A 22,718-nucleotide genomic window follows, 5' to 3' on the forward strand; every position below is an offset into this window, starting at 1 on the left:
TAAATAACTTGAATTTTAATATAAAATTTAATTTTTAAAAGGGTTTAATAAAATTATTTGGGGGGGGTCAGGACTAATCAGCACAGCCAAGGTTTCAACATTGATGGACACAGTTAAAAATCATCCAAACAAATCCAATAACTGACCTAAAAGAATCAATTTGGCTCAAATTCCTTCCAGTTTGCAGGCAGGAATGCAGAGCTTGAGCTGTTGGCAGTGCTGGGGCTGCTACAGGAAAAAATGGGGCTGGGAAACAGGAAGGAGGAAAACACCAAAAAAAGCTGGGAAAATAAGCCTGAACTGAAATTCCCTGGAAAACTCAATCCTGCCTTGCTTGGCTTAAGCTGAGTTTCTTCCAGCAAACTGAATTATTAAGATGTTAAGAAAATCCCACCATTGGAATAAGGGACATCCCCAGTTTTTTATTTTTGATGGGGAAATCAGTGCAAACCTTTTAAAAGTGATGCTCCCTTAGGGACAACTTTTCCTTGAATTTGTGTGGATGGAAGGGAGTAAGAGCATTGGAAGCAGTTCCTCCCTGCTTACAAACCCTTAGGACCTGTCAGGCTCTAAATCCCAGCTCCATGGCAGATTCCAGGACCTGCTGCCCTCCTGTTTTCCAAACTCAGCTGGGCTCTTCCCACTTGGAGCACTCCCATTTTGGGATATAAATCCAGGGAGGTGAGTGGCAGGTGAGCAAAGCAAACCTGGCTCATTGCTCAGTCCTGGAGCAGCAATTATCCCATCCTTCCTTAGGAGAGCCTGCAGGGAAAAACCTGCAATATTCCAACCTGGATTTCCACACCAAACACCCGTGGATACCAAAAATCCCCCAAGTCCTGTTTGACCAAATCCAGGTGGTTTTTCCCCAGGCAATAGGTGATAAGCAATGACCCTTCAGGGGGAAACAGCAGGATTGGGATGTGCTTTCCCATCCCAAACCATCCCAGAAAATCCCAAAGCATCCCAGGGAAAAATGGTTCTAAACCTCTTGCATTTTATATTTCAAATAACTCGTTTCAGTCTCAGGGTGTTCTTAAGGATTCTGAGCCTTGTAACCACCCCAGCCAGAAAATTCCCTGGATAAATTGATCCTTTGGGTGTTTATGCACTGGTAAAAGTGGTCAAAGTTCAGGAAAAAACTCCTGAAAAGGAATCCAAACAGTCTTCAAGCAGGTTCTGTGAGTGGTTCTGTGGCTCAGAGCTGCCCAGAGTATTTAAGGAGAAATAAATACCAGTACATGCTAAAAGACAAGGTTTAATCATTGATAAAAATGTACAAAAATATTCCAAGGACAGCGGCTTCCCAATTTTCTCACCGAGCAGGGCTGGGGGCACCTTCCTGAACGTGCAGGGGCTGGAAAACAGGGCTGGAGCTGCTTCCTCCTCCCTCCTCTGGGCTGTGCAGGTACATTCTGCAGCAGGTTCTTAAGGCAACACATGGAATTGCGTTTAACATTGGATTTTTATTCCTAAGTTTTCGGAAGGGGGAGAGAAAAGGTGGAGAGAAACGCTGGAGTAACAGCCAGGGCTGGGCCGGGGTGGGATTTCGGGAATGCCGAGGTGGTTGTGTCCCAAACGCTCCCTCTGCTGGCACAGCAGGAGAATTCCCACCCACAGCATTCCCTGGATTTGGGATCGATGGGAGTCGGGAGACGAATCAGTCTTGGACAAAAGCCCCGGTGCCAAACAACCCCAAAATCCAGGGGACTGCAGAACACATCAGGACATGGATTCCTTACTCCTGCTGCCTTCCCAAAAAAAATTCCACCCAACCAAATTCATCAAAGAACAAAAGCACAAAGAATTAAATTAGGTTTTTTTTTGTTTTTTTTTTCCTGAAGCTGAACTGGGCTCTGCCCAGGCAGCCCAGGGTTGCTCCCTGCCTTGGGAAGGACGCCGGGAAAGTGCTTGGGGACACTGCTGCCACCTGTGTGTCCCCTCCAGGGGATCCCAGCCCCCATCCCGCCCCGCAGCTCCAGGCCAGGCACAGCTTTGCCCTCAGAATTCCATGGATTTTTCTACTTTTGACTGGATTGAAGTGGTAAAAAACTAAAAGCCACCGTTGTTGTGGCCATGGGCCACCGGCCACCGGCCCCAGGGCCTTGCCCACACAAGGCTTGGTTTTATTTTGCCACCTGTAAACATTTTTGGTATCAAGGATCTTCTCATTGATCTTCATCCAGCTGTTCCAAAAGAGTCCTCCTCTGCTTTTCCAGCTCCCCCTCGCTGAGCTCGCTGCCAGAGGTATCCCAGTTTCCCTGTGGAGAGATGGGACAGTGGTCAGGACAGGACTGTGCAGGGAGTTCACACTGGGAGCTCAGCAGGGACACACACACAGAGCTGGCTGCTCTGTGGCACCCAGAAAGCCCAAAATCCACACTGGGGAATGGCAGAGACCTCCAGGATCCTCAAATGCAAGCTCTGACCTCTCCCAGAGCACAGCTATGGAGCTGCATCCAGCAGAGCCCAAAGCACTGGGAAAAGCAGGAAGCAGAGCTTACGGAATCTTTCCCAGGCCGTTTCTTAGTGGGAGATTTATGCTTGGACTCAGATCTCTGTCTGGCTCTTTCCTTCTCACTGTCCCTCTCTCTATCCTTCTTGTCCTTCTCTCGTTCCACATCAGATTCTGGTGAATCCTGTGGGAAAAAAAAAAAAGGGAATAGTGAATATTAATGTTGAATATTTTGGAGTTCAACTTCCATTTAAAGCATTGTAGAATCATGGAATGATTTCAGTTAGAAGGGACTTGAAATTTCATCCCATTCCACCCCTGCCATGGGCAGGGACACCTTCCCCTACCCCAGGTTGCTCCAGGTTGTCCACCCTGGCCTTGGACACTTCCAGCTTCTCTGGGCACCCTGTGTCAGGGCCTCCCCACCTTCCCAGGAGGAAGTGAAGCTCTTTCTGCATTTTGGATCCTTCCAGAGCTTCCAACACAAGCCTGATGCTCAGGCAGGCACAAGGAATGGCTGGGATCCTTCCCAGAAGGAGAACACCTGGATCTGCCAGGATATACAGCAAATCCCAGGCTACACATGGAGTCCTGCACCTGGAGTTAAACCCTCCAAATTCAGCAGTTTTAGGTGGTTTAATAGTAGGAATATATAACAGAAGGTTGTTATTTTGGCAATACCCTCCTCCAGCTTGACCCCAACTTTTCCCTAGGATCATCCAGGTGACAGCAGGTGCCAGGTTGTCCATAACCCAATTAAAAACCGAGCTCCACTTACAGACTTGTGCCTCCTCTTCTTGCTCTTCTTCTTGTGTTTTTTGGACTTCTTGTAGCTCCTCTCTGCAGCCACAGGGAGAAACAAAACCCCCAGGAATCAATGGATAAATCCCAAAGGAGAACAGCACAGCTGGTTTAAAGCCAGTCCCATCCCATCCCATCCCACGCCGTACCGGACTCGGCGCTGGAAGAACGCTCGGACACCGACCGCGATTCCGAGCGCTGCCGCTTCTTCTTGGAGTGGCTGTCGTCATCCTCGGACTCTGAGCCCTTCACACACAGCCCAGGGGAGAATTCCAATTAACAGTGGGAATTCCAGCAGCAGTCAGTGCAGCTGGGAATGGCAGAGGGAGGGTTTCCAGGGATACTCACGGAGCGGGAACGCGAGCGCTTCCGGTGGTGTTTTTTGGATTTCTTCGAATGTTTCTTGGTCTTGGAGTGGTGGTGCTGACACTCGTGCTGTGGGCAAGGCAAGGAGGGGAGAGCTTGGAATTCCAGCAGGGATTGGCCTTGGAAAAACCCTAAAATCCCAGCTCCTTCCACCATGGGTAAGGACAACTTCCCTGGAGCAGGGTGCTCAACCTGGCCTTGGCCAGTTCCAGGGATGGGGCAGTAAAACCTCATCAGCTCCCACAGAACATCCCAAAAGTCTGATGGGATCTCTCTCCTCATCCAAGAAAGTTGGGAAAGGTTAAAAACTCCATAATCACCACTGCATGGCAGAACCACCTTATCAGGTCCTAAAGGACATCCCAAAGAATATATGAGATGTTTTTCCTCATCCAGGAAAGTTGGGAAAGGTTAAAAACTCCATAATCACCACTGCATGGCAGCACCACCTTATCAGGTCCTACAGGATATCCCAAAAATCTGATGGGATCTCTCTCCTCATCCACAAAAGTTGGGAAAGGTTAAAAACTCCATAATCACCATTTCACAGCAGCACCACCTCATCAGCTCCTACAGGATATCCCAAAGAATATATGGGATGTTTCTCCTCATCCACAAAAGCTGGAAAAGGTTAAAAACTCCACAATCACCACTTAATGTCAAAATGGACACTGCTGCCATGCTGGAGCTGCAATAAAGGCAGCCAGGAGCAAGGAAAAACACCTGGATTCCCATGGATCTGCTCCCTGATCCAAGCAAAGCCTGGCCTAAACCCACCCCCTGCTCTGCCTAATTGGAAATTACAGAATTAAAAGTCAAAATTTCAGCTGAAATTCTCCCAAACTGCAAGAAATGCAACAAAATCCCCAAGTGTGAGAGCTGAAAAATCAAATTAATCTCCTGGTATCACTTTATGGAAACAATTCCATTAAATCCTTCCCCTTCCCACTCAATTTAGAAGGAATTTTCCTTGTCTGTTGTCCACTGATTTCAAAAATAAAGGAAGAATTACCTCAAGTATATGAAGGAAATCCTTAAATATCCTTTTCCTTTCAGATTCCAGGGTGATGTCTTCAAATGCTGGTTCCTTCACAAATCTGTCTCTGATCTGTCAGGAAAATTAATTCTATGAATGATATTCTAAGAAATTAAATTATAAATTTATTAAGGTATTAGGATAGAAGAAATAGAAGAAAATAATAAAATATAATGTAGTAATAAAAATGGCATTAAGAAATAAGAAAACCAGTAAGGAATAATAATAAAACCTCTATAAATAATAATGAATAAAGATTAAAAGGAGTAATAAAAATAAGGCATAATAAAAGTAACAAGAAAATTAAGAAATAAGAAATAAAATAAAAAAAATTTAAAATAAGAAAACTAAAACCCTGAAGAAATAAAAATAAGGAAAAATAAAACCCATAATAACAGAAATATGAAAAAATAATTAAAAACAAAAAAAGATAAGAAAAATAATAGAAAAATGAAAAAACAAACCAAATAATTTTAAAAAATAATAACAAAAAAATTAATTTTCACCAGTTAAGAAGCCCCTGAACTGCTACAAGGCTAAATTTTTAATCCCAGATTTCCAAGCAAATCCCAAATTTCCAGTGTTCAGGGAAGCTCTAACTCATGGAAACATGGAAAACCCCACTGTTTTCCCTGCATATTCCATTTAAACTTAAAAAACCCCCAAATATTTATATAAATTATCCTTGGAAAGGAAAGGTTTCTCCAAGGTATTTTATCCAGGACAAAATTCTAAATAATTTCAATTAACTTTGGGTGGGATTTTTTGAGGGGGTTTTGGGTTTTTTCCCAGTTCTTTTAGGATGTTCTTTGTTTCAAAAGGATGATGCTTTTCCCATCCAACTCCAAGTTTTCCTGAAGAATCCACAGGGTTGGATGGGATTTTAAAGCCCCACCAGCAGAAGCAGGAAGAGCCTGGCAAACGCGGGGTTTTTTAGGGAGGAGCAGGGGCCTGTTTGGGAATTTGGGGATGCTTCCCCCAGGGAATTCTCATCCTTTCCAGTGTTCAGGGAAGCTCTAACTCATGCAAACATGGAAAACCCCACTGTTTTCCCTGCATATTCCATTTAAACTTAAAAAACCCCCTAATATTTATATAAATTATCCTTGGAAAGGAAAGGTTTCTCCAAGGTATTTTATCCAGGACAAAATTCTAAATAATTTCAATTAACTTTGGGTGGGATTTTTTGAGGGGGTTTTGGGTTTTTTCCCAGTTCTTTTAGGATGTTCTTTGTTTCAAAAGGATGATGCTTTTCCCATCGAACTCCAAGTTTTCCTGAAGAATCCACAGGGTTGGATGGGATTTTGAAGCCCCACCAGCAGAACCAGGAAGAGCCTGGCAAACGCGGGGTTTTTTAGGGAGGAGCAGGGGTCTGTTTGGGAATTTGGGAATGTTCCCCCAGGGAATTCTCATCCTTACATCCTCCCAGACAGCATCCAGCTCGATGGGAGGGGTGGCTTGTTTCAGCATGCTCTTGAAGGCCGATTCCTTCCTCTTCATCTTCCGGGCCTCCTCCTTCTCCCGCTCCCGCTCCCGCGCCTCCGCCTTCTCCAGCAGCTGCGGGGATGAAAGGAAGAGAATTCCATTTATTGGGAATTCTGCACCCTCAGAGTTGTGTCTGAGTCACAGGGAAATGACAAGGAAATGAACTGCTTTTCCTGTACTTAATTAATAGATCAAAACTATGATATTAAATGATTTTATCAAAAATTAATCAATTTTTTTCTTTTCCAAGCATGGAATTGCCTCTGCTGAAAATCCAATGATGCAAAACTAGAGAACCATAGAAATCAGGAGAAATCTTATGTACAAACAGGAGAGCATCACTGAATTCCTATCCCAGAATTCCTCAAGTTTGGGAATGTTGACTGCTTGGACTAAGGTTTATTTCTATTGTGGCAACTGAAATCAGTTAAATAACCCTAAATAACAGAATATTCCTCAAATATTATGGAATTAGTTAAAAAACAAACCCTAATTCCTGTCTGGAGAAGGGATTTCCCATCCTAATTATCCAGATATCCCAATTAATTAATGAATTTATTAATTCATACTTACACTGTTGAAAGCCAGCTTGATATTCCCTGCGTCCAACGTGGTGGCTCTTTTAGTGGAGCTGATGACAGTGACAAAATCCTCAAAGGAAGTGTTCACCTCCACCACAAATCCTTTATCCTGGAAAAAAAAGGCTCCTTTGGCGTGAGGGAAATCAGGAATTCCTTCAGCTCCAAGGGAATCCCAGCTCCCTTGGATGGGAAATGTGCAATTCGAGGAGGAGTCAGGTAATGCTCACCTTTAGGATGTCTTTAATTATCTTCTTCTCATCGTGGTAACGAGCTTTCAAATCCTCCACATAAAACTTGAACAGGTCGAGTGCTGTTGATCCTGAGGGAGGGTTTAGTTAAGCCACAGGTCAGGTTTAAGCCCAGAGCTGCATTTTTAGGTGTGGATTTAGGATTGCTGTGGCCTGCCCCAAAGCCCGGGATCTGCCCTCCTTACCAGGCTGGCCGAGCATGCTGGTGAACCTGATGTCGGAGCTGATGGCTGGGTACAATTCCATCCAGGAGGACATGGAGTGCAACTGCCCGTGCTCGTGCAGCTCATCCAGAAACAGCTGCAAAAACCAGGGGAAATGGGAATTTGGAGCCATTCCTCAAGCTCCTCCTTGGTACCAGCTGGGATGGATTGGCTTGGTAACTGGAATTCTACTTTTGTTCCAGAAAAATCCCTTTTTCTCTCGTTCTTCCTGCTTTTCTCCATCACCTACAACGTTCCAGCTGCATCTCCTTCCCATCCAGGCCTATCCCCCCTCTGATTTTTCTCTTGTGTGTAACACAGCAGAGAAAATACCACAACTCAACACCTCAGGCTTTAAACACAGCCTTGAATCAACCCCCAGAAATAAAGAAAACCCACATGGAATATCCCATGATAATCCATGAGATTTTTAGGACAGAACCCCAAAGTGCACCAACCTGGAAAGACTCCCTGTTTTTACGCTGCCTCCTCCTTTCCCTCAGCAAACTTTTCTGCTTCTCCTCCTCCTCCTCTTTCTCCAAGGCCCTGATATGTTCCTCAAAACAGATCAGGGCATCCTCCTTATCCATGTCTAGCAAGAAAACAGGGAGAAGGGGGAAAAAACAAATCAGGTTATTCCTTCCAAGTCAGGAAGGATCCTCCTCCCCAGAGAATTCCAGAGCCCACAGACATACTCTGGAGCTCCTCATCCTCAGCAAAGGTGGGGTTGTCCATGAGGTACTGCTGGGCCTCTGACCAGGTGGTGCAGTAGGTGACGTTGGCCATGTTATCCAGGATGTTCTTCAGAGCTTCCCAGTTCCTCTTCCGCAGCTGCTTGGCTTGTTCCTGAGGGGAAAAGGGTTTTTTTGGGACTCAATTTGAGGTGGTTTGGACAGAACTGTAAGATATCTAGTGTGTTCTCCAAGAAAACATGAAATTAATCTTTAATTTATATCAAATCATGGAATTCTAGTGTGGTTTGGGCTGGAAGGGTCCTTAAAGCTCATCCCATTCCAGCCTCCTGCCCTGGACAGGGACCAGGTTGCTCCAGCCCCATCCTTGGACACCAAACAACACAATTCTTCCATCTTATTATTTCACTGATCCAGAACAAAATCCATCATGTGATTGATTAAAATCCCCTCAAAACTCAACACATGGTGAAATCAGCAGGAATAAATCCCAATAAACCCCAAAACCTTCCCTAAAAGCTGCCGTTTATCTGCCATAAAGCCTCAAGCACAGGTTTAAAGTGATTTAGGACCAAGTGAGGAGATGTTGGATGGCTTTGAAGGGAATTTACCTTCTCCTTCTTGGACAGGAAGAACAGAACATCCTCATAGATCTCCAGCCGGTCCCGCTCGGATATGGCGTTCCACACTTCCATCTCCCCAAACATCTGCTCAGCTTTTCTGGGCAAAGCAAATGAAAACCACACAACTATTTATTCATTTATTTATTTATTTATTGGTGGCTGAATTATTCACCAATCCCCCAGAACATCAGGGAGAGCTGTTCCAAGAAGGAACAGATTTATAGGAATTCTTGATTTTCCCCCTTGGAAATTGTTTTTTTTTTTTGTGATATATTTTGAATTTTTATAAAGGAAGAGAAAACTAACAATGGAAGTCGATGCCACTCCAAGCAGTGCATCCTATCAGGATTTTGATCCCAGATTTTTATCCCAAGTCTCTTACTTGTATCTGGTGGTGGATGTCATCTTCTCATGGTTTTCCAGGAAACGCTGGAAGGATTCCTTGGCTTCCTTGTACTTGGATCTGGCTTCTTCCTTCTCTTCCTTCTCTGTCTGAACTTTGTAGGCATTAAAAGCCTGCTTCTTTTCACTCAATTTTGCCAGAGCACTTCCCAGGAAAGAAAAGGAAAGAGCAATGTTACTTATAAATTAAAAAAAAAAATCAGGAAGAGAAGACAGAGGAAATCAGAAAAAAAAATCAGAAAAAATGAAAGAAAATCAGAAGAAAAATTGGAAAAGAAGAAAACTGAGGGGGAAAAAAGAAAACTGAGGGGGAAAAAAGAAAACTGAGGGGGAAAAAAGAAAGAAAACTGAGGGGGAAAAAGAAAGAAAACTGAGGGGGAAAAAGAAAGAAAACTGAGGGGGAAAAAGAAAGAAAACTGAGGGGGAAAAAGAAAGAAAACTGAGGGGGAAAAAAGAAAGAAAACTGAGGGGGAAAAAGAAAGAAAACTGAGGGGGAAAAAGAAAGAAAACTGAGGGGGAAAAAGAAAGAAAACTGAGGGGGAAAAAGAAAGAAAACTGAGGGGGAAAAAGAAAGAAAACTGAGGGGGAAAAAGAAAGAAAACTGAGGGGGAAAAAGAAAGAAAACTGAGGGGGAAAAAGAAAGAAAACTGAGGGGGAAAAAGAAAGAAAACTGAGGGGGAAAAAGAAAGAAAACTGAGGGGGAAAAAGAAAGAAAACTGAGGGGGAAAAAGAAAGAAAACTGAGGGGGAAAAAGAAAGAAAACTGAGGGGGAAAAAGAAAGAAAACTGAGGGGGAAAAAGAAAGAAAACTGAGGGGGAAAAAGAAAGAAAACTGAGGGGGAAAAAGAAAGAAAACTGAGGGGGAAAAAGAAAGAAAACTGAGGGGGAAAAAGAAAGAAAACTGAGGGGGAAAAAGAAAGAAAACTGAGGGGGAAAAAGAAAGAAAACTGAGGGGGAAAAAGAAAGAAAACTGAGGGGGAAAAAGAAAGAAAACTGAGGGGGAAAAAAGAAAACTGAGGGGGAAAAAGAAAACTGAGGGGGAAAAAAGAAAACTGAGGAAAAGGAGAGAAAACTGAGGTGAAAAAAGAAAAATGAGAAAAAAGAAAGAAAACTGAGGAAAAGGAAAGAAAAGCCAGAACAATCAGAAAAGGAAGTAAGAAAAATAACTAAGAAAATCAAAACCAGAAAGCAAAAGGCAACAGGTTTGAATAATTCAGATTTGAGATAAAATTGATCTGAACATTTTAATCCCTAAATCAACATAAAACACCAACTTCCCCCCTTTTTCCCAATAACAATGAAGCTGTTGGAAGCATTTCCTTATGGAGGGCAGGAAGACAATTCCCTGCCAGTGGCACAAGCCAGGAGTATCTGCTGCTGACAGAATTTTGGATGTTTTGGAAGTGAATTCCCTAAAAAAAGGTTTGGATGGAACTGAAGGAGGACTCAGTACCTGTATCTGGGGTCATTAATGATCATTTTCATGGCCTGCTCCCAGGAAGCATTGGATGGAACCCGCTGTGAAAACAGGAAATTATGGATGAATCAGACCTGGAGTTAAGATCCAACAAGGAATAATTCCATGGGAAAGAAAAAGCCATGGGAAAAGAAAAAAAAAAAAACAACATTTTATTTTTAAGCTAAAACAACACTTCACTGCAATGTTCTTTTTCTTTCATTTCCTCAAGAGTGAGGAATTCTTCCCTAGAAAAATCAAGTAAAACCTGGCAAATAAAATAGAAATGAGACTAGGTTTTGTAGTTCAAGAAAACATTAATAATTGGTCAATAAAATATTAATAATTGGCCCAAATACCTTTTCTTTTAACAGTTCTTTAAATGCTTGTTTGGCCTCTTCCTTTGTGTTCCACGTGTAGGTTTTTTTAACTGGTTGGGCATCCTCATCCTCCTTCTTTGCAGCAGCACTAAAGCAAAGCAAATTTTATTATTTCAGAATTTTGTTCTAAGTTAGAGGCACTAAAGAGTCAAAAACCACCACAAAGTGAGTTTTATAAACAGCAAGTTCAAGTAAAAAAATCATTCTAATAATTCATACAAGGCTTTTCCTTACAGGCACCACAACTGATGAAAAAAAGATCAAAAAAAGTGAATTATTGAGGCAAAGTATTTCCCTCCTCCAATTGGCTGCCTGCTGAAGTTATCTAGAAATTATTCCTAAAAATATAATGTTGAAATTCAGCAGGAATATTAACATTTTATATAAAACTATAAGGAGAAGCGCCTAAAAATGGGCTTCTCTTTAATTATATCCTGCTGTCTAAAACCCCCCACAGCAATTCTTTTTTTTTGAATTATAAAAATCCTAAGTTATAATTTTCCACATCACAGATCTTTCATTATTTAAAATAAAAAGGAATCATAGCTGGAACACATAAAAATCCCTTTACTATTTTATTCTCTTCAAGTGATAACTAATGGCACAGATCCATGGAAAAGGAGCATGAAGAGGGAGGGAAGTGTTTAATGGCACCCTGGGAAATTCTTACAGACACTGGAAAATCCATGGAATGTTCCTGTCACTGATGCTACTGGGAAATGAAAAGCTGCAGCAAAGCCTTGAGGTTTCATAAATTATCATGGAATGGCTTGGATGGGAGGGGACAGTAAAGCCCCCACAGTTCCATGGGCAGGGACACCTTCCCCTGTCCCAGGTGCTCCAAGCCCTGTCCAGCCTGGCCTTGGGCACTGCCAGGGATCCAGGGGCAGCCCCAGCTGCTCTGGGCACCTGTGCCAGGGCCTCAGCACCTTCCCAGGAAACAATTTCTTCTCAATCCCTGATCTAAGCCTGCCTTCCACCAGCTCAAAGCCATTCCCTCTTGTCCTGGGATAAATTATTCATTCCCTTGAAGAACTTGCTGTAAGTGTGCTACAGGTTTGTGGGAAGACCTTGGTGTTTGGGATAAGAACCATGGGATGGGTTGGGTGGGAAGGGACATTAAGGATCATCCCAATCCACCCCTGCCATGGGCAGGGACACCTTCCACTACCCCAGGCTGCTCCAAGTCCTGTCCAACCTGGCCTGGGACACTTCCAGGGATCCAGGGACAGCCACAGCTTCTGTGGGAACTCCATCCCAGGCCCTCACAGAGAACAATCCCCCCTAACATCCCCCCAAATCCCCTTTCCTGGAGCTGACACCCATCCCCTGGCACTCACTCTCCCGAGGCCTCCTGCTTGGCTGCCTCATCCGTGGCGGCCGCCGCGGCGTCCGCGCTCCCGTCCTGCGTGCCGGGGGCGGCGCCGGCCTGGCCCTGCTCCTCGGCCGTGGCAGTGCCAGCGGTGTCCGTGTCCCCCGTGGTGGCGGCCGGGGCCGATTCCCCCTCAGGAGCAGCTCCTGCAGGAGCAGCCGCGGCTGTGGCGCTCTCGGCGGCCGGGGCCGCGCTGGCCCCGCTCGGGGCATCCCCGGCCGTGGCCGGAGCCGAGGCGGCGGCAGCCGCATCCTCTGGCTTCGTGCTGGGGACAAAAACAACAGCGGTCACCTGCGGGCTCTGGTCTGGAGATTCAGGGCAACGGGGCAGCTTAGGATGTGGTGAAAGTGGGGAATGCGGGGTTTGGGGTGAGTGAAAGACTCGGAAAAGGTTTATAGGCCCTCAGGGAAAAGGGTTTGTAAGGCCTCAGGAAAAACGGTGAAAAGCCCTCAGGGAAAAAAGGGGTGAAGGCCTTCAGGGTAAAAAAGGGTAAAAGAGCCTCAGGAAAAAAAGGGTAAAAGAGCCTCAGGAAAAAAAGGGTAAAAGAGCCTTCAGGGTAAAAAAGGGGTGAACAGCCTCAGGAAAAAAAGGGCTGAAGGCCTTCAGGGTAAAAAAGGGGTTGAAGAGCCTCAGGAAATAAAGGGGCTGAAGGCCTTCAGGGTAAAAAAGGGCTGAAGGCCTTCAGGGTAAAAAAGGGGCTGAAGGCCTTCAGGGTAAAAAAGGGGCTGAAGGCCTTCAGGGTAAAAAAGGGGCTGAAGGCCTTCAGGGTAAAAAAGGGGCTGAAGAGCCTCAGGGTAAAAAAAAGGGGCTGAAGAGCCTCAGGGTAAAAAAAAGGGGCTGAAGAGCCTCAGGGTAAAAAAAAGGGGCTGAAGAGCCTCAGGGTAAAAAAAAGGGGCTGAAGAGCCTCAGGGTAAAAAAAAGGGGCTGAAGAGCCTCAGGGTAAAAAAAAGGGGCTGAAGAGCCTCAGGGTAAAAAATGGGGCTGAAGGATCCTAGGAAAGGTTTGAAGGCCATCAGGAAAAAGGGTTTGAAGACCCTCAGGGAAAAAAGGGTTTGAAGACCCTCAGGGAAAAAAGGGTTTGAAGACCCTCAGGGAAAAAAGGGTTTGAAGACCCTCAGGGAAAAAAGGGTTTGAAGACCCTCAGGGGAAAAAGGGTGAAAGACCCTCAGGGAAAAAAGGGGTTGAAGGCTCCCAGGACAAAAAGGGTAAAAGATCCTCAGGAAAAAAAGGGTAAAAGATCCTCAGGAAAGAGGGTTTAAAGGATCCTAAGAAAGGTTTGAAGGCCATCACGAAAAAAAGGGCTTGAAGGATCCTAGGAAAAGTTTGAAGACCCTCAGGGAAGAAAGGGGTTGAAGATCCTCAAGGGGGATCAAAGAGGGTGTGAAGGCCCTCAAGAAAAAAGGGTTTGAAGGATCCTAGGAAAAGTTTGAAGACCCTCAGGAAAAAAAGGGCTGAAAGGCCCTTAGGAAAAAACAGGCTTGAAGGCCATCAGGAAAAAGGGCTTGAAGAGCCTCAGGAAAAAGGGTTTGTAGGACCCTAGGAAAAGTTCAAAGACCCCCAGGAAAAAGGTTTAAACTTCAACAGGAAAGGTTTGAAGATCCCCAGGAAAGGCTTGAAGGCCCTCAGAAAAAGTTTGAAGGCCCTCATGAAAAAATTAGTAAAATGATAAAAATGTACCTGTTTTCTTCAGCTTTAATCATTGCTAGAGGAAAAAAGGAGAAAAACCATTAAAATGTAGCTTTAAAATAGTTCATATACATAGGAAGTTCTTGTAATTCTTGATTTAATAAAAGCAAAGTTTTAAATGTTTTTGTTACACCAAAAATTTTAATGTTTGTGTCCTTCAAAGACTGAAATCAATCGAGATTAAAATAAAGTTTAGAAATGCCATTACAGAGGGATTTGGGAATATAAAAATGACTTTTTGGTTTGAAATAATTCTTTTAATTTGTAAAAAAGTAGTTCAAAGACCCAGAAAGAAAGTCAGGATTATTAAACAGAATTTTAAGAACGGAAATATTTAAATTACTGTTGCCTATTATTTTTTTAACATTTATTCTTTCCCCCCAGCTGATTTTGTTGCTATTTAAATAATGTAATTAATTAATATATATTTATAAAAATACAAGTCCTTCTCTCTTTTACCTTCAAGATCCTCCAGCTCTTTGGGTTTTGCCCAGCGGGATTCCTTTGTTTGGGAATTGTAATAATAAGGCTTCCCAGAGTCTGATTTATACTCCTTCCAGGGACACTTGGACAGCAATTGCTGATGGAGAGAAAACAAAGATTTTCCAAGGACAATCTCCTTTAGTAACTCCTTAAATAAGGATTCTTGTTTCCTTCTTCCCTATTCCTGCTCCTTAAATAAGCAATTAGGAACATCATTAGGTGGGATAATTATGGGGCACAAGGCTTTGGGTGCATTAAAGTTCCATTCCTGGAGCTCTTTCTTCCTGAAAAAAAAATCAAATTTCAAGTTTTCCCATTTTCTTCCTTGTGGATTTAGCTTTGGTTTAAGTTTTATTTTCAGTTCTCAGCTACAAACTTCAAATATTCCTCAGGAAAACAGAAAAATTGTTAAAAAATGTGAAAACAAATCACATTGGATCAATTTGATTTGATAGTATCTAACAGGAATAAAAATGGGGAATTCTAAGGAATTCCTTGTATATTTTAAGAGCATTAATTTGACCAAAACAGTAATGTCAAGGAATTTTTCCTCTCTAAATAATAAAACCCCCCACATTTTTAATAAAAAAGCCTATCTAAAAATGAGGAAAATTAGGAATTTTGGCCACTTTGCACCTTCAAGTTCTCCCAACATAAGGAGAACAATCCAAATATTTTAGGAACATTTGCTATTGGAAGAGTTTGCTCCCATTGCTTCCAGCAGAATTCTCCCTGCTGCAGGTGTCAGGCTTGGAACTACTTGTGTTCCCACAATATCCCAGAGTAAATTTGGGATTTGGTTACCTCAGCAGGGGTTTTGAGGTCATCTGGCTTCTCCCACGTGGACTGCTTGGTCTCAGTGTTGTAGTAATAAGTTCTTCCATCCGGGGACTTGTGCTCTGTCCATGTGGATTTCTGAAAAAACCCCAAGGGAAATCAATAATGATGTAAGAAATGGGGTGCAGCTCCACAGGAAGAGTGGGATACAGACCTGCTTGGAGTGCTCCTCGCTGGCAGAGCTGCTGCTGGTGGAGCTCTGCTGCACTGTGGACACCACGGGATGCGTTGTCTGAGGAGGACACAAAACAGAAAATCCTCATTAATGCAGGTTTCACCCAAATACCCTGCATGCTCCAAGTGGTGCAGCAGCACAGCAAAGGCAGGGAGCCACATTCACACCTTCAGTCAGTGTTTTTCCCAAAAACCTCCTTCTCTGGGAGTGGAGCTGTTCAACTGCACATTCCCAAGGGCCTGATTCCCCCAGCAAGTGCGAGTGAAGGGCTCAGACCACAGCCACAATTCCAGCAGCACTCCCTGTTCCCACATCTGGAGGGAAATCTGCTTCAGGAAGATTCTGGCTCCCTGAGCTCCCTCACACCACACTGCCTGCTGCTTTCCATGGCCAGCTTTCCCATGAATTCCCTGGAATCTCTGCTGTGGTCAGGGATCTGATATGGCCAGGGAAAACTGCATTTCTAGAGAGGCCAATGGACAGGATGGAAATTCCATGGAAATAATGTGGATATCATCTATTTAATAATTAAACTGGGACAAGGCCCACAGATTTCAAGGAACAAGCAAAAACTTGGAAAAAAAGCAGGAGAAAAAAGGAGGGGAGGAAAAAATAGAATTAAGTTTTCCTTTAAATCCCTAAAACCAAGTTTGCCTCACATCACAATGAAATTCCAACCTTCTGGAATTGTGCTTTCCACATACCTGAGTCCCAGGAGGGGTCACACCTGAAAAATAAATAATTAAAAATTAATAAAAGGTTTGGTTGCTTCATTTTCCTAAATATTCCTCCACGTGTGCAAGGAAAAAAATGTCCTGGGCACCAGTGGAGACTCCAGGACTGAAATGCTCCATTCCAATTTAGGGAAAAGGGGAATTTTTTAATGTTTCAGTTGATTTTGGTTAAATATTTTGAAATTATATCAAGTTGTTTTACTCACCTACTTGTGCATCCATGCTGTTCACTCCTGGCTGTAAAAATAATTAAAACAAACATTTAAACAATTAAAGTAATTAATTCCTGAGGAATTAAATCCTAAAAAAAAAATCCAATATTCATTATCCAAACAAGGCTTTTCTGCCAAAAAAGGCTCAATTCCTTAAATAAGGATTCCTGCTTCCCCCTTGATTATTCCTGCTCCTTAAATAAGCAATTAGGAACATCATTAGGTGGGATAATTAGGGGGCATATGGCTTTGGGTGTATTAAAACTGCATTCCTGAAGCTCTTCCTGAAATTCCTTCCAATTAAGGAAAAAAAAAATCAACCAAATTCCAAGGTTTCCCATTTTTTTTCCTTGTGGATTTAGCTTTGCTTAAGGTTTATTTTCAGTTCTCAGCTACAAACTACAAATATTCCTCAAGAAAACAGAAAAATTGTGAAACAAGTGAAAATAAATCACACTGGATCAATTTGATTTGATATTATCCAACAGGAATAAACCAGGAAATTCCCAGGATTTGTTGTGTAATTTGACCAAAACAGGAATTTCTTAATATATTTTAAGAGCATTAATCTGACCAAAATACTAATTTTTAGGAATTTCACTGCTTCAAATCAGCACAGCAAAGATTTGTGCTCAGCATTAGAGGAAATTCCAGAGGAATTCAGGGATTTAAACCTCCATGGGAAGAAAACCCATACAGATAATTTATTTCTAAATTGAAATGGCTGGAACTGGTTTTAAGTGAATCTCTTAGGCTTGGACTAAATTTATTTCTTAAGAACAAGATTTAACTTAAATTTTTTCCCCTCAGAGATTTCATGTGTATTTTAACTTTTCCCTCTCCACTTCCACCCAAAGAATTCCTCATCCCTTGAGCTATTCCAGCAATTTTTATACCCAACTAAATTTCAGGAACTTTTAATAAAAAAAATCTCATTCTAATGGATTCAAATCTCTCTAATATTGAATCAAAATTCTTTAAAAAAATTACAATTTAAGAGAAAAGAATCTCTTGGTCAGACAATTTAACAATACAAGGTCACAGTGATTCCTGCCAAACTCCAGGAAGTGAAGGATAAGCAATGAAAGAAAAACTAAAAGGAGTTTAAAGACTGATGAAAATCACAAAAATCTTATTTTTAATTATTCAAGAGTCACATAAAACTCCACTGTAATGAAAATAATTTAAAATTTAAATTCTTATTTTCTAATTAAAGAAAGCCAAGAGTGATCAACTGCAACTGCTAAAAAGAGCTTTTAAAAACTAAAAAAAGAAATGAAATTAAACTCACAGGAACCGTGGGCTGCATGGCAGCCTGGGACATGTGGGACATCATCATTCCAGGCATCACCGACTGCATCATTCCAGGCATCTGCAATTCAAGAGCATTTCCCATATATTTTATCATATTCTCAACACAAAATACAGTATTTCTATTTAAAAGCCATTATATTATACTTCTTTCTAATTAAAAAAAAAAAAATCAACCAAATATCCCTCTTAGGTACAGAAAAATAAAGTAGATTTGTGGGATTGTGATTTCCTACATAACATTCCCACTAAACTGGGATATTCCTATTAGGAATGGCATGTCCAGATTCCAAAGCTGGACAGGAAATAACAATAAAAACCATTGAAGCTCCAAAGGAACAATAGCAAATGATGTGGGACCTGATTCCATTACTGAAAGCCTGAGTGAAAGCAGGAAAAGCAAAGGTTGGGAATGATGAATTCCTGCAGAATTCCAAGGCTACAGGGAATAGAGGAACAAAGGAAAGGTGAACCCCCAGGTGTGACATTTACCTTCAGCTTTTTGCTCTCCATCTACCAAAAAGTCCTGAGTTGCTCCCTAAAATGTGAAATATTGAAATATTCCCTGGCTAAGTGTGGGAATTGTGGAAAAGGAGGTACAAAAAAAGCAGAGAAATAAATGAGAATTTCTACTTCACCTCCTAATGAACACACACAGTGCTAATGAGTCAAATACTCATTTTTTAAAAATTGTTTTATTGATACCCCAGAAGCTGCAAATCCCCACTGAAAAAATTCCTACCAAGCCCTTTTAATTTAAGGAAGACAAGGATGCACTGTCCAAGGAATTGCAAAGGAAGAGGAGTTGTCACCAAGGTTTAATCCTTCCCTGCCTCTCTCCCATAATCCACCTTCACAAGGAGCATCCCAAGGACATTCAGCTTTCCTGGGATATTTATTATACCCACAAGGAGAATGATTTCTTTTAAGAGTTGAGGATTGCATCACAAAGCACACAGGAAATGTGGCAATTGAGAAGAAAAGCTGCCAAAAGCAGGGCCATGGTCGTGGCTGTGCCACCTGCCAGGGCTTTTCCAACCCCATGGCATCAGCAACAATGGGATGCAGGGATTACAAACCCACCCTAGGATTCCAACAGGAATTCTGCAAAAATCCTCTACTTCTTTGTTTCTTCTCTTGCTGTAATGTTCACTGTGTAGGAACTGGCCAAGAATTACAGAAACGTGAAGTCTCAAGACAAACTTATCCCTTCAAAATCTACAGGAAACTTCCAAAACACTGGAATAAATCCCAAATTATGGATTGATAATTAGAGGTGCATTACCTATTCTCATCCAAAAACACTTGAATAAATCCCAAATAATTGACTGAAAGTTAGAGGTACAGTAATTACCTGCTCCCATTCCGAAACACTGGAATAAATCCCAAATTATGGATTGAAAGTTAGAGGTGCATTAATTACTTGTTCACATCCAAAACTGGAATAAACTGGAATAAACCTGTTCTCATCCAAAACTGGAATAAATCCCAAATTATGGATTGATTATTAAAACTTAGAGGTGCATTACCTGTTCTCATCCAAAAAAACTTGAATAAATCCCAAATAATTGATTGCAAGTTGGAGGTGCATTAATTACCCGTTCTCATCCAAAACGGGAATAAACTGGAATAAACCTGTTCTCATCCAAAACTGGAATAAATCCCAAATTATGGATTGATAATTAGAGGTGCGTTACCTATTCCCATCCAAAAAAAACTTGAATAAATCCCAAATAATTGACTGAAGGTTGGAGGTGCATTAATTACCTGTTCTCATCCAAAACACTGGAATAAATCCCAAACTATGGATTGATAAGTAAAGTTAGAGGTACAGTAATTACCTGTTCTCATTCTGAAACACTTCAATAAATCCCAAATTATGGATTGATAATTCAACTTAGAGGTGCATTACCTATTCTCATCCAAAAAAACTTGAATAAATCCCAAATAATTGACTGAAAGTTGGAGGTGCATTAATTACCTGTTCTCATCCAAAACTGGAATAAACTGGAATAAACCTGTTCTCATCCAAAACTGGAATAAATCCCAAATTATGGATTGATAATTCAACTTAGAGGTGCATTACCTATTCTCATCCAAAAAAACTTGAATAAATCCCAAATAATTGACTGAAAGTTAGAGGTGCATTAATTACCTGTTGTCATCCAAAACACTGGAATAAATCCCAAACTATGGATTGATAAGTAAAGTTAGAGGTACAGTAATTACCTGTTCTCATTCCGAAACACTTGAATAAATCCCCAATTATGGACTGATAATTAGAGGTATGTTAATTACCTGTTATCATACCAAATTCCAGCTGAAGTCCCAGAGGTGCAGCAATTCCCTGCTCCCCATAAGGAGGGTTTTACCTGGCCAGGCTCACTCCCCTGAGCTCTCCCCCCTCCTTTTCCCAGGGAGATTTCCCTGCCAAGGGCTGATCCCAGGGAACAGGACGTGCTGGAATGGCCTTACCTGCCCCATCGGGGGTCCTCCCATGGGGGGCATCATCTGAGGCATCATCCCGTGGGGAACTGGGGGCATGTTGGGGGGTCTCTGGCCCATGGGGTGCATCCCCATGGGGGGGTAGTGGGGCATGCCCGGGTGGCCCATCTGGAAAACACCAACAACAGGGAAAATCAGCACCGAGGCAGCCACCCCACACACACACACACCAAAGGGAATAAGAAAAAGCCCTTTCCTGGAGTTTTTCATTATTTTCCAACACTTCAAGTACTTTCTGTTCCACACAGATGCAACAGCTCTGAGAGCACCTTAAGATGCTGGGTTTTTCCCTTTGGAAAATACATTTAGCAGGAAGGAAAAAAAAAATCAAATTATTGATCACAGAATCCCAGAATGGTTTGGGTAGGAGGGACCTTAAAGTTCTTCCAGTTCCACCTTCTGGGACACCTTCCACTATCCCAGGTGCTCCAACCTGGCCTTGGACACTTCCAGGGATGGGGCAGCCTGGAATTCCATCCCAGGAACCCCCACCCTCATAGGGAAGGAATTCTCTCCTTATTTCCCCTAACTTTACACCCTTTCAGTCCAAAAGCAGTTTTCCAGTGATTTTTTTCTTATCCCAGTCTTCCATGGGCTAGGAGTCCCACAAAGAAACCAGGAGCAACTAAAAAGGTTTGAGTCTTCTGGGCAGAACACTTGACTTTTCCCAATCATATCCTCCCACAGCACATGCAGTGACAGCTCCTGTTTCCCAAGCCCCAGGTAATTCCAGGTGGAACAGTGTTTCCTAAAAATCTCCTCTGACCCTCTTTGGAGTGTTGATTCCCTTTCAGAGGGCCCTACCACCCTGGTGCTGAGAAGGTCCTCCCAAGCCTGCTTTTCTCCAGGCTGAGCCCCTTTCCAGCTCCCTCAGCTGCTCCTGGGGCTCCAGATCCTCCCCAGCTCTGGATACAGCCAGGTCTGTGATCTGCTGTGCCCTGGGGGGCATCGGGAAGGGCATTTCCAGCAGGTCAGGCAGGAATCCTGCCCCTCCAAGGCACCTCTGGGTGCTGTGTCCAGCTCTGGCTCCTCAGCACAGCAGGGACAGCAGCTCCTGGAGCTGAGCAGGGGCCTGGAGCATCTCAGTGCCCAGGAGAGGCTGAGGGAGCTGGGGCTGCTCAGCCTGGAGAGGAGCCCCAGGGAGAGGGGCCTCAGTCCTGGCTGTCCTTGGGTGCACGGAAGGCTCCATGCAGGGCCCAGCAATGGCACCAGAGGAAGGCAAGGACTGATGCCTTCCTCAGGAAGTTCCACCTGTACACGAGCATCAACTTCCTCCTTGTGCGGGTGACAGGTGCCCAGAGAGGTTTTGGCGTCTCCCTCAGCGGGGACACCCAGAACCGCCTGGACACAGCCCTGCACCATGGGATGCCCATCCCACCCAACCCTGGGATGACCCCGGAGCAGGAAGGCGGGACCAGCTTCCGCACGCTGCGACTCCGTGCCCCCCCTCCCGAGCCCGCACTCACCATGAGAGAGCCGCGGTCGACGCCGCCGGGCCGCATGGCGGGGCTGAGCAGGGAGCCCCCGCAGCGGCCCAGGAGGCGCCCGCGCAGCGGCGGCCGCGGGGCCGCGGGCCCGAAGGGCAGCAGCGGCTCGGGCTCCCCGCGGGGCGGGAGCAGCGGCGCCAGCAGGCTGACGGGCTTCCCCGCCGGCCAATCGGGGCGCGCCGCCAGCCGCGCGCTCTTCGGCGATTGGTCGGCGCCCGAGCCCACCGGCCGCACGGCGTCGCCCGGCGTCAGCTGCATGAGGGGCGGCGGCTTCGGCAGCGAGAACGGCAGCGGCTGCGGGGAGGCGGCGGCGGCCGCGGCCGTAGAGTCCCCGCCGGACATGGCGGCGGCGGGCGGCCCGGCCCCGCGGCGCGGCGCTGGCTCGGGCGGCTCCCGGGAGCGCGGGGCGCGGAGCGAAGCGGCGGCTGCGGCGGCCGAACGCGGGGCACGCCGGGAAACCGCTCACGTGGGACCGGGGGCGGTGCGCGATCAGCCGGGCGGTACCAACAGCGCCGCAAGGAGGGGGTGACTTCCCCCGCCACCATTTCACCTCAGCTCGGGAGGTGGCGGCAGATCTCCCCTCAGCTGTGCTGGATGGTACGCGCCGGGTTCGTGCCTCCCCCCCCGTGACGGTGCGGGTGGTAGGGGCCGAGCGCGGCCGGGGAGGTGCTCGGACCCCCCCGCGCCGCGCGCCGTGGTTGGGGCCGCTGGGGGGGAGCGGCCGCCATGGCGGGCGGGAGAGCGCGGTGGGATTGGGGAATATCCCGCTGGGATTGGGGAATATCCCGCTGGGAAGGCACCCACGGGAAACAGCCCGTCCCACTCCTGCACCTGCACAGCCCCAAAGTCCCCCCCTGTGACCGCGAGTCCTTTCCAAGCGCTCCGGGAGCTCTGGCAGCCGTGAGGCCGTGGCGCTGCCAGGGATCCAGGGGCAGCCTCGGCTTCTCCGGGAATTCCATTCAGGGACTCCTCTCCCTCACAGCCAGGAATTCCCAATATCCCACCCCTCCCTGCCCTATGGCCGAGGGAACCCATTCCCGGTGTCCTGTCCCTCCAGGGCCTCGGGAAAACGGCCAGAAAAGGAGAACTGAAAGCAAACAATGTTAAAGCTCAAATGTAACTTCGGCTGGAAGTGTCTAAAATGTAACTCTGGTTTTCCGGGAAAGGTTAAAATCCCACTGTTTTCCTC

At 44.7% G+C, this 22,718-nt stretch overlaps 1 protein-coding gene across 1 annotated transcript; it reads right to left on the reverse strand.

Annotated features, from left to right (window-relative positions):
* Positions 1-1,242: 1,242 nt before the first annotated feature.
* On the reverse strand, positions 1,243-21,986 carry PRPF40A (pre-mRNA processing factor 40A). The gene is made up of 26 exons (XM_054636300.2): positions 21,509-21,986; positions 20,013-20,150; positions 17,518-17,598; positions 16,221-16,251; positions 15,985-16,007; positions 15,260-15,337; positions 15,073-15,183; positions 14,245-14,365; positions 13,777-13,801; positions 12,068-12,364; positions 10,707-10,815; positions 10,345-10,409; positions 8,873-9,037; positions 8,479-8,587; positions 7,871-8,021; positions 7,634-7,767; positions 7,158-7,272; positions 6,952-7,043; positions 6,717-6,833; positions 6,078-6,215; positions 4,635-4,730; positions 3,605-3,691; positions 3,406-3,502; positions 3,234-3,295; positions 2,505-2,639; positions 1,243-2,261 (listed from the first exon to the last, which is right to left on the reverse strand). Exons 1-26 carry the CDS (start codon positions 21,869-21,871, stop codon positions 2,169-2,171), a joined length of 3,033 nt encoding a protein of 1,010 aa, XP_054492275.2. The 5' UTR covers positions 21,872-21,986; the 3' UTR covers positions 1,243-2,168.
* Positions 21,987-22,718: the final 732 nt, after the last annotated feature.

The sequence above is a fragment of the Agelaius phoeniceus genome, chromosome 7, assembly GCF_051311805.1.
Source record: "Agelaius phoeniceus isolate bAgePho1 chromosome 7, bAgePho1.hap1, whole genome shotgun sequence".
Lineage (NCBI taxonomy): Eukaryota > Metazoa > Chordata > Aves > Passeriformes > Icteridae > Agelaius > Agelaius phoeniceus.

Excerpts from the sequence above, each read along its gene's own strand:
- PRPF40A (XM_054636300.2), bottom strand. The coding sequence starts at position 21,871 with ATGTCCGGCGGGGACTCTACGGCCGCGGCCGCCGCCGCCTCCCCGCAG. Across the intron at positions 17,599-20,012 it reads GAGGACCCCCGATGGGGCAG|ATGCCTGGAATGATGCAGTC; the intron begins GTAAGGCCATTC and ends CTTGAATTGCAG. Across the intron at positions 12,365-13,776 it reads ATTAAAGCTGAAGAAAACAG|CACGAAGCCAGAGGATGCGG; the intron begins GTACATTTTTAT and ends TTTTGTCCCCAG.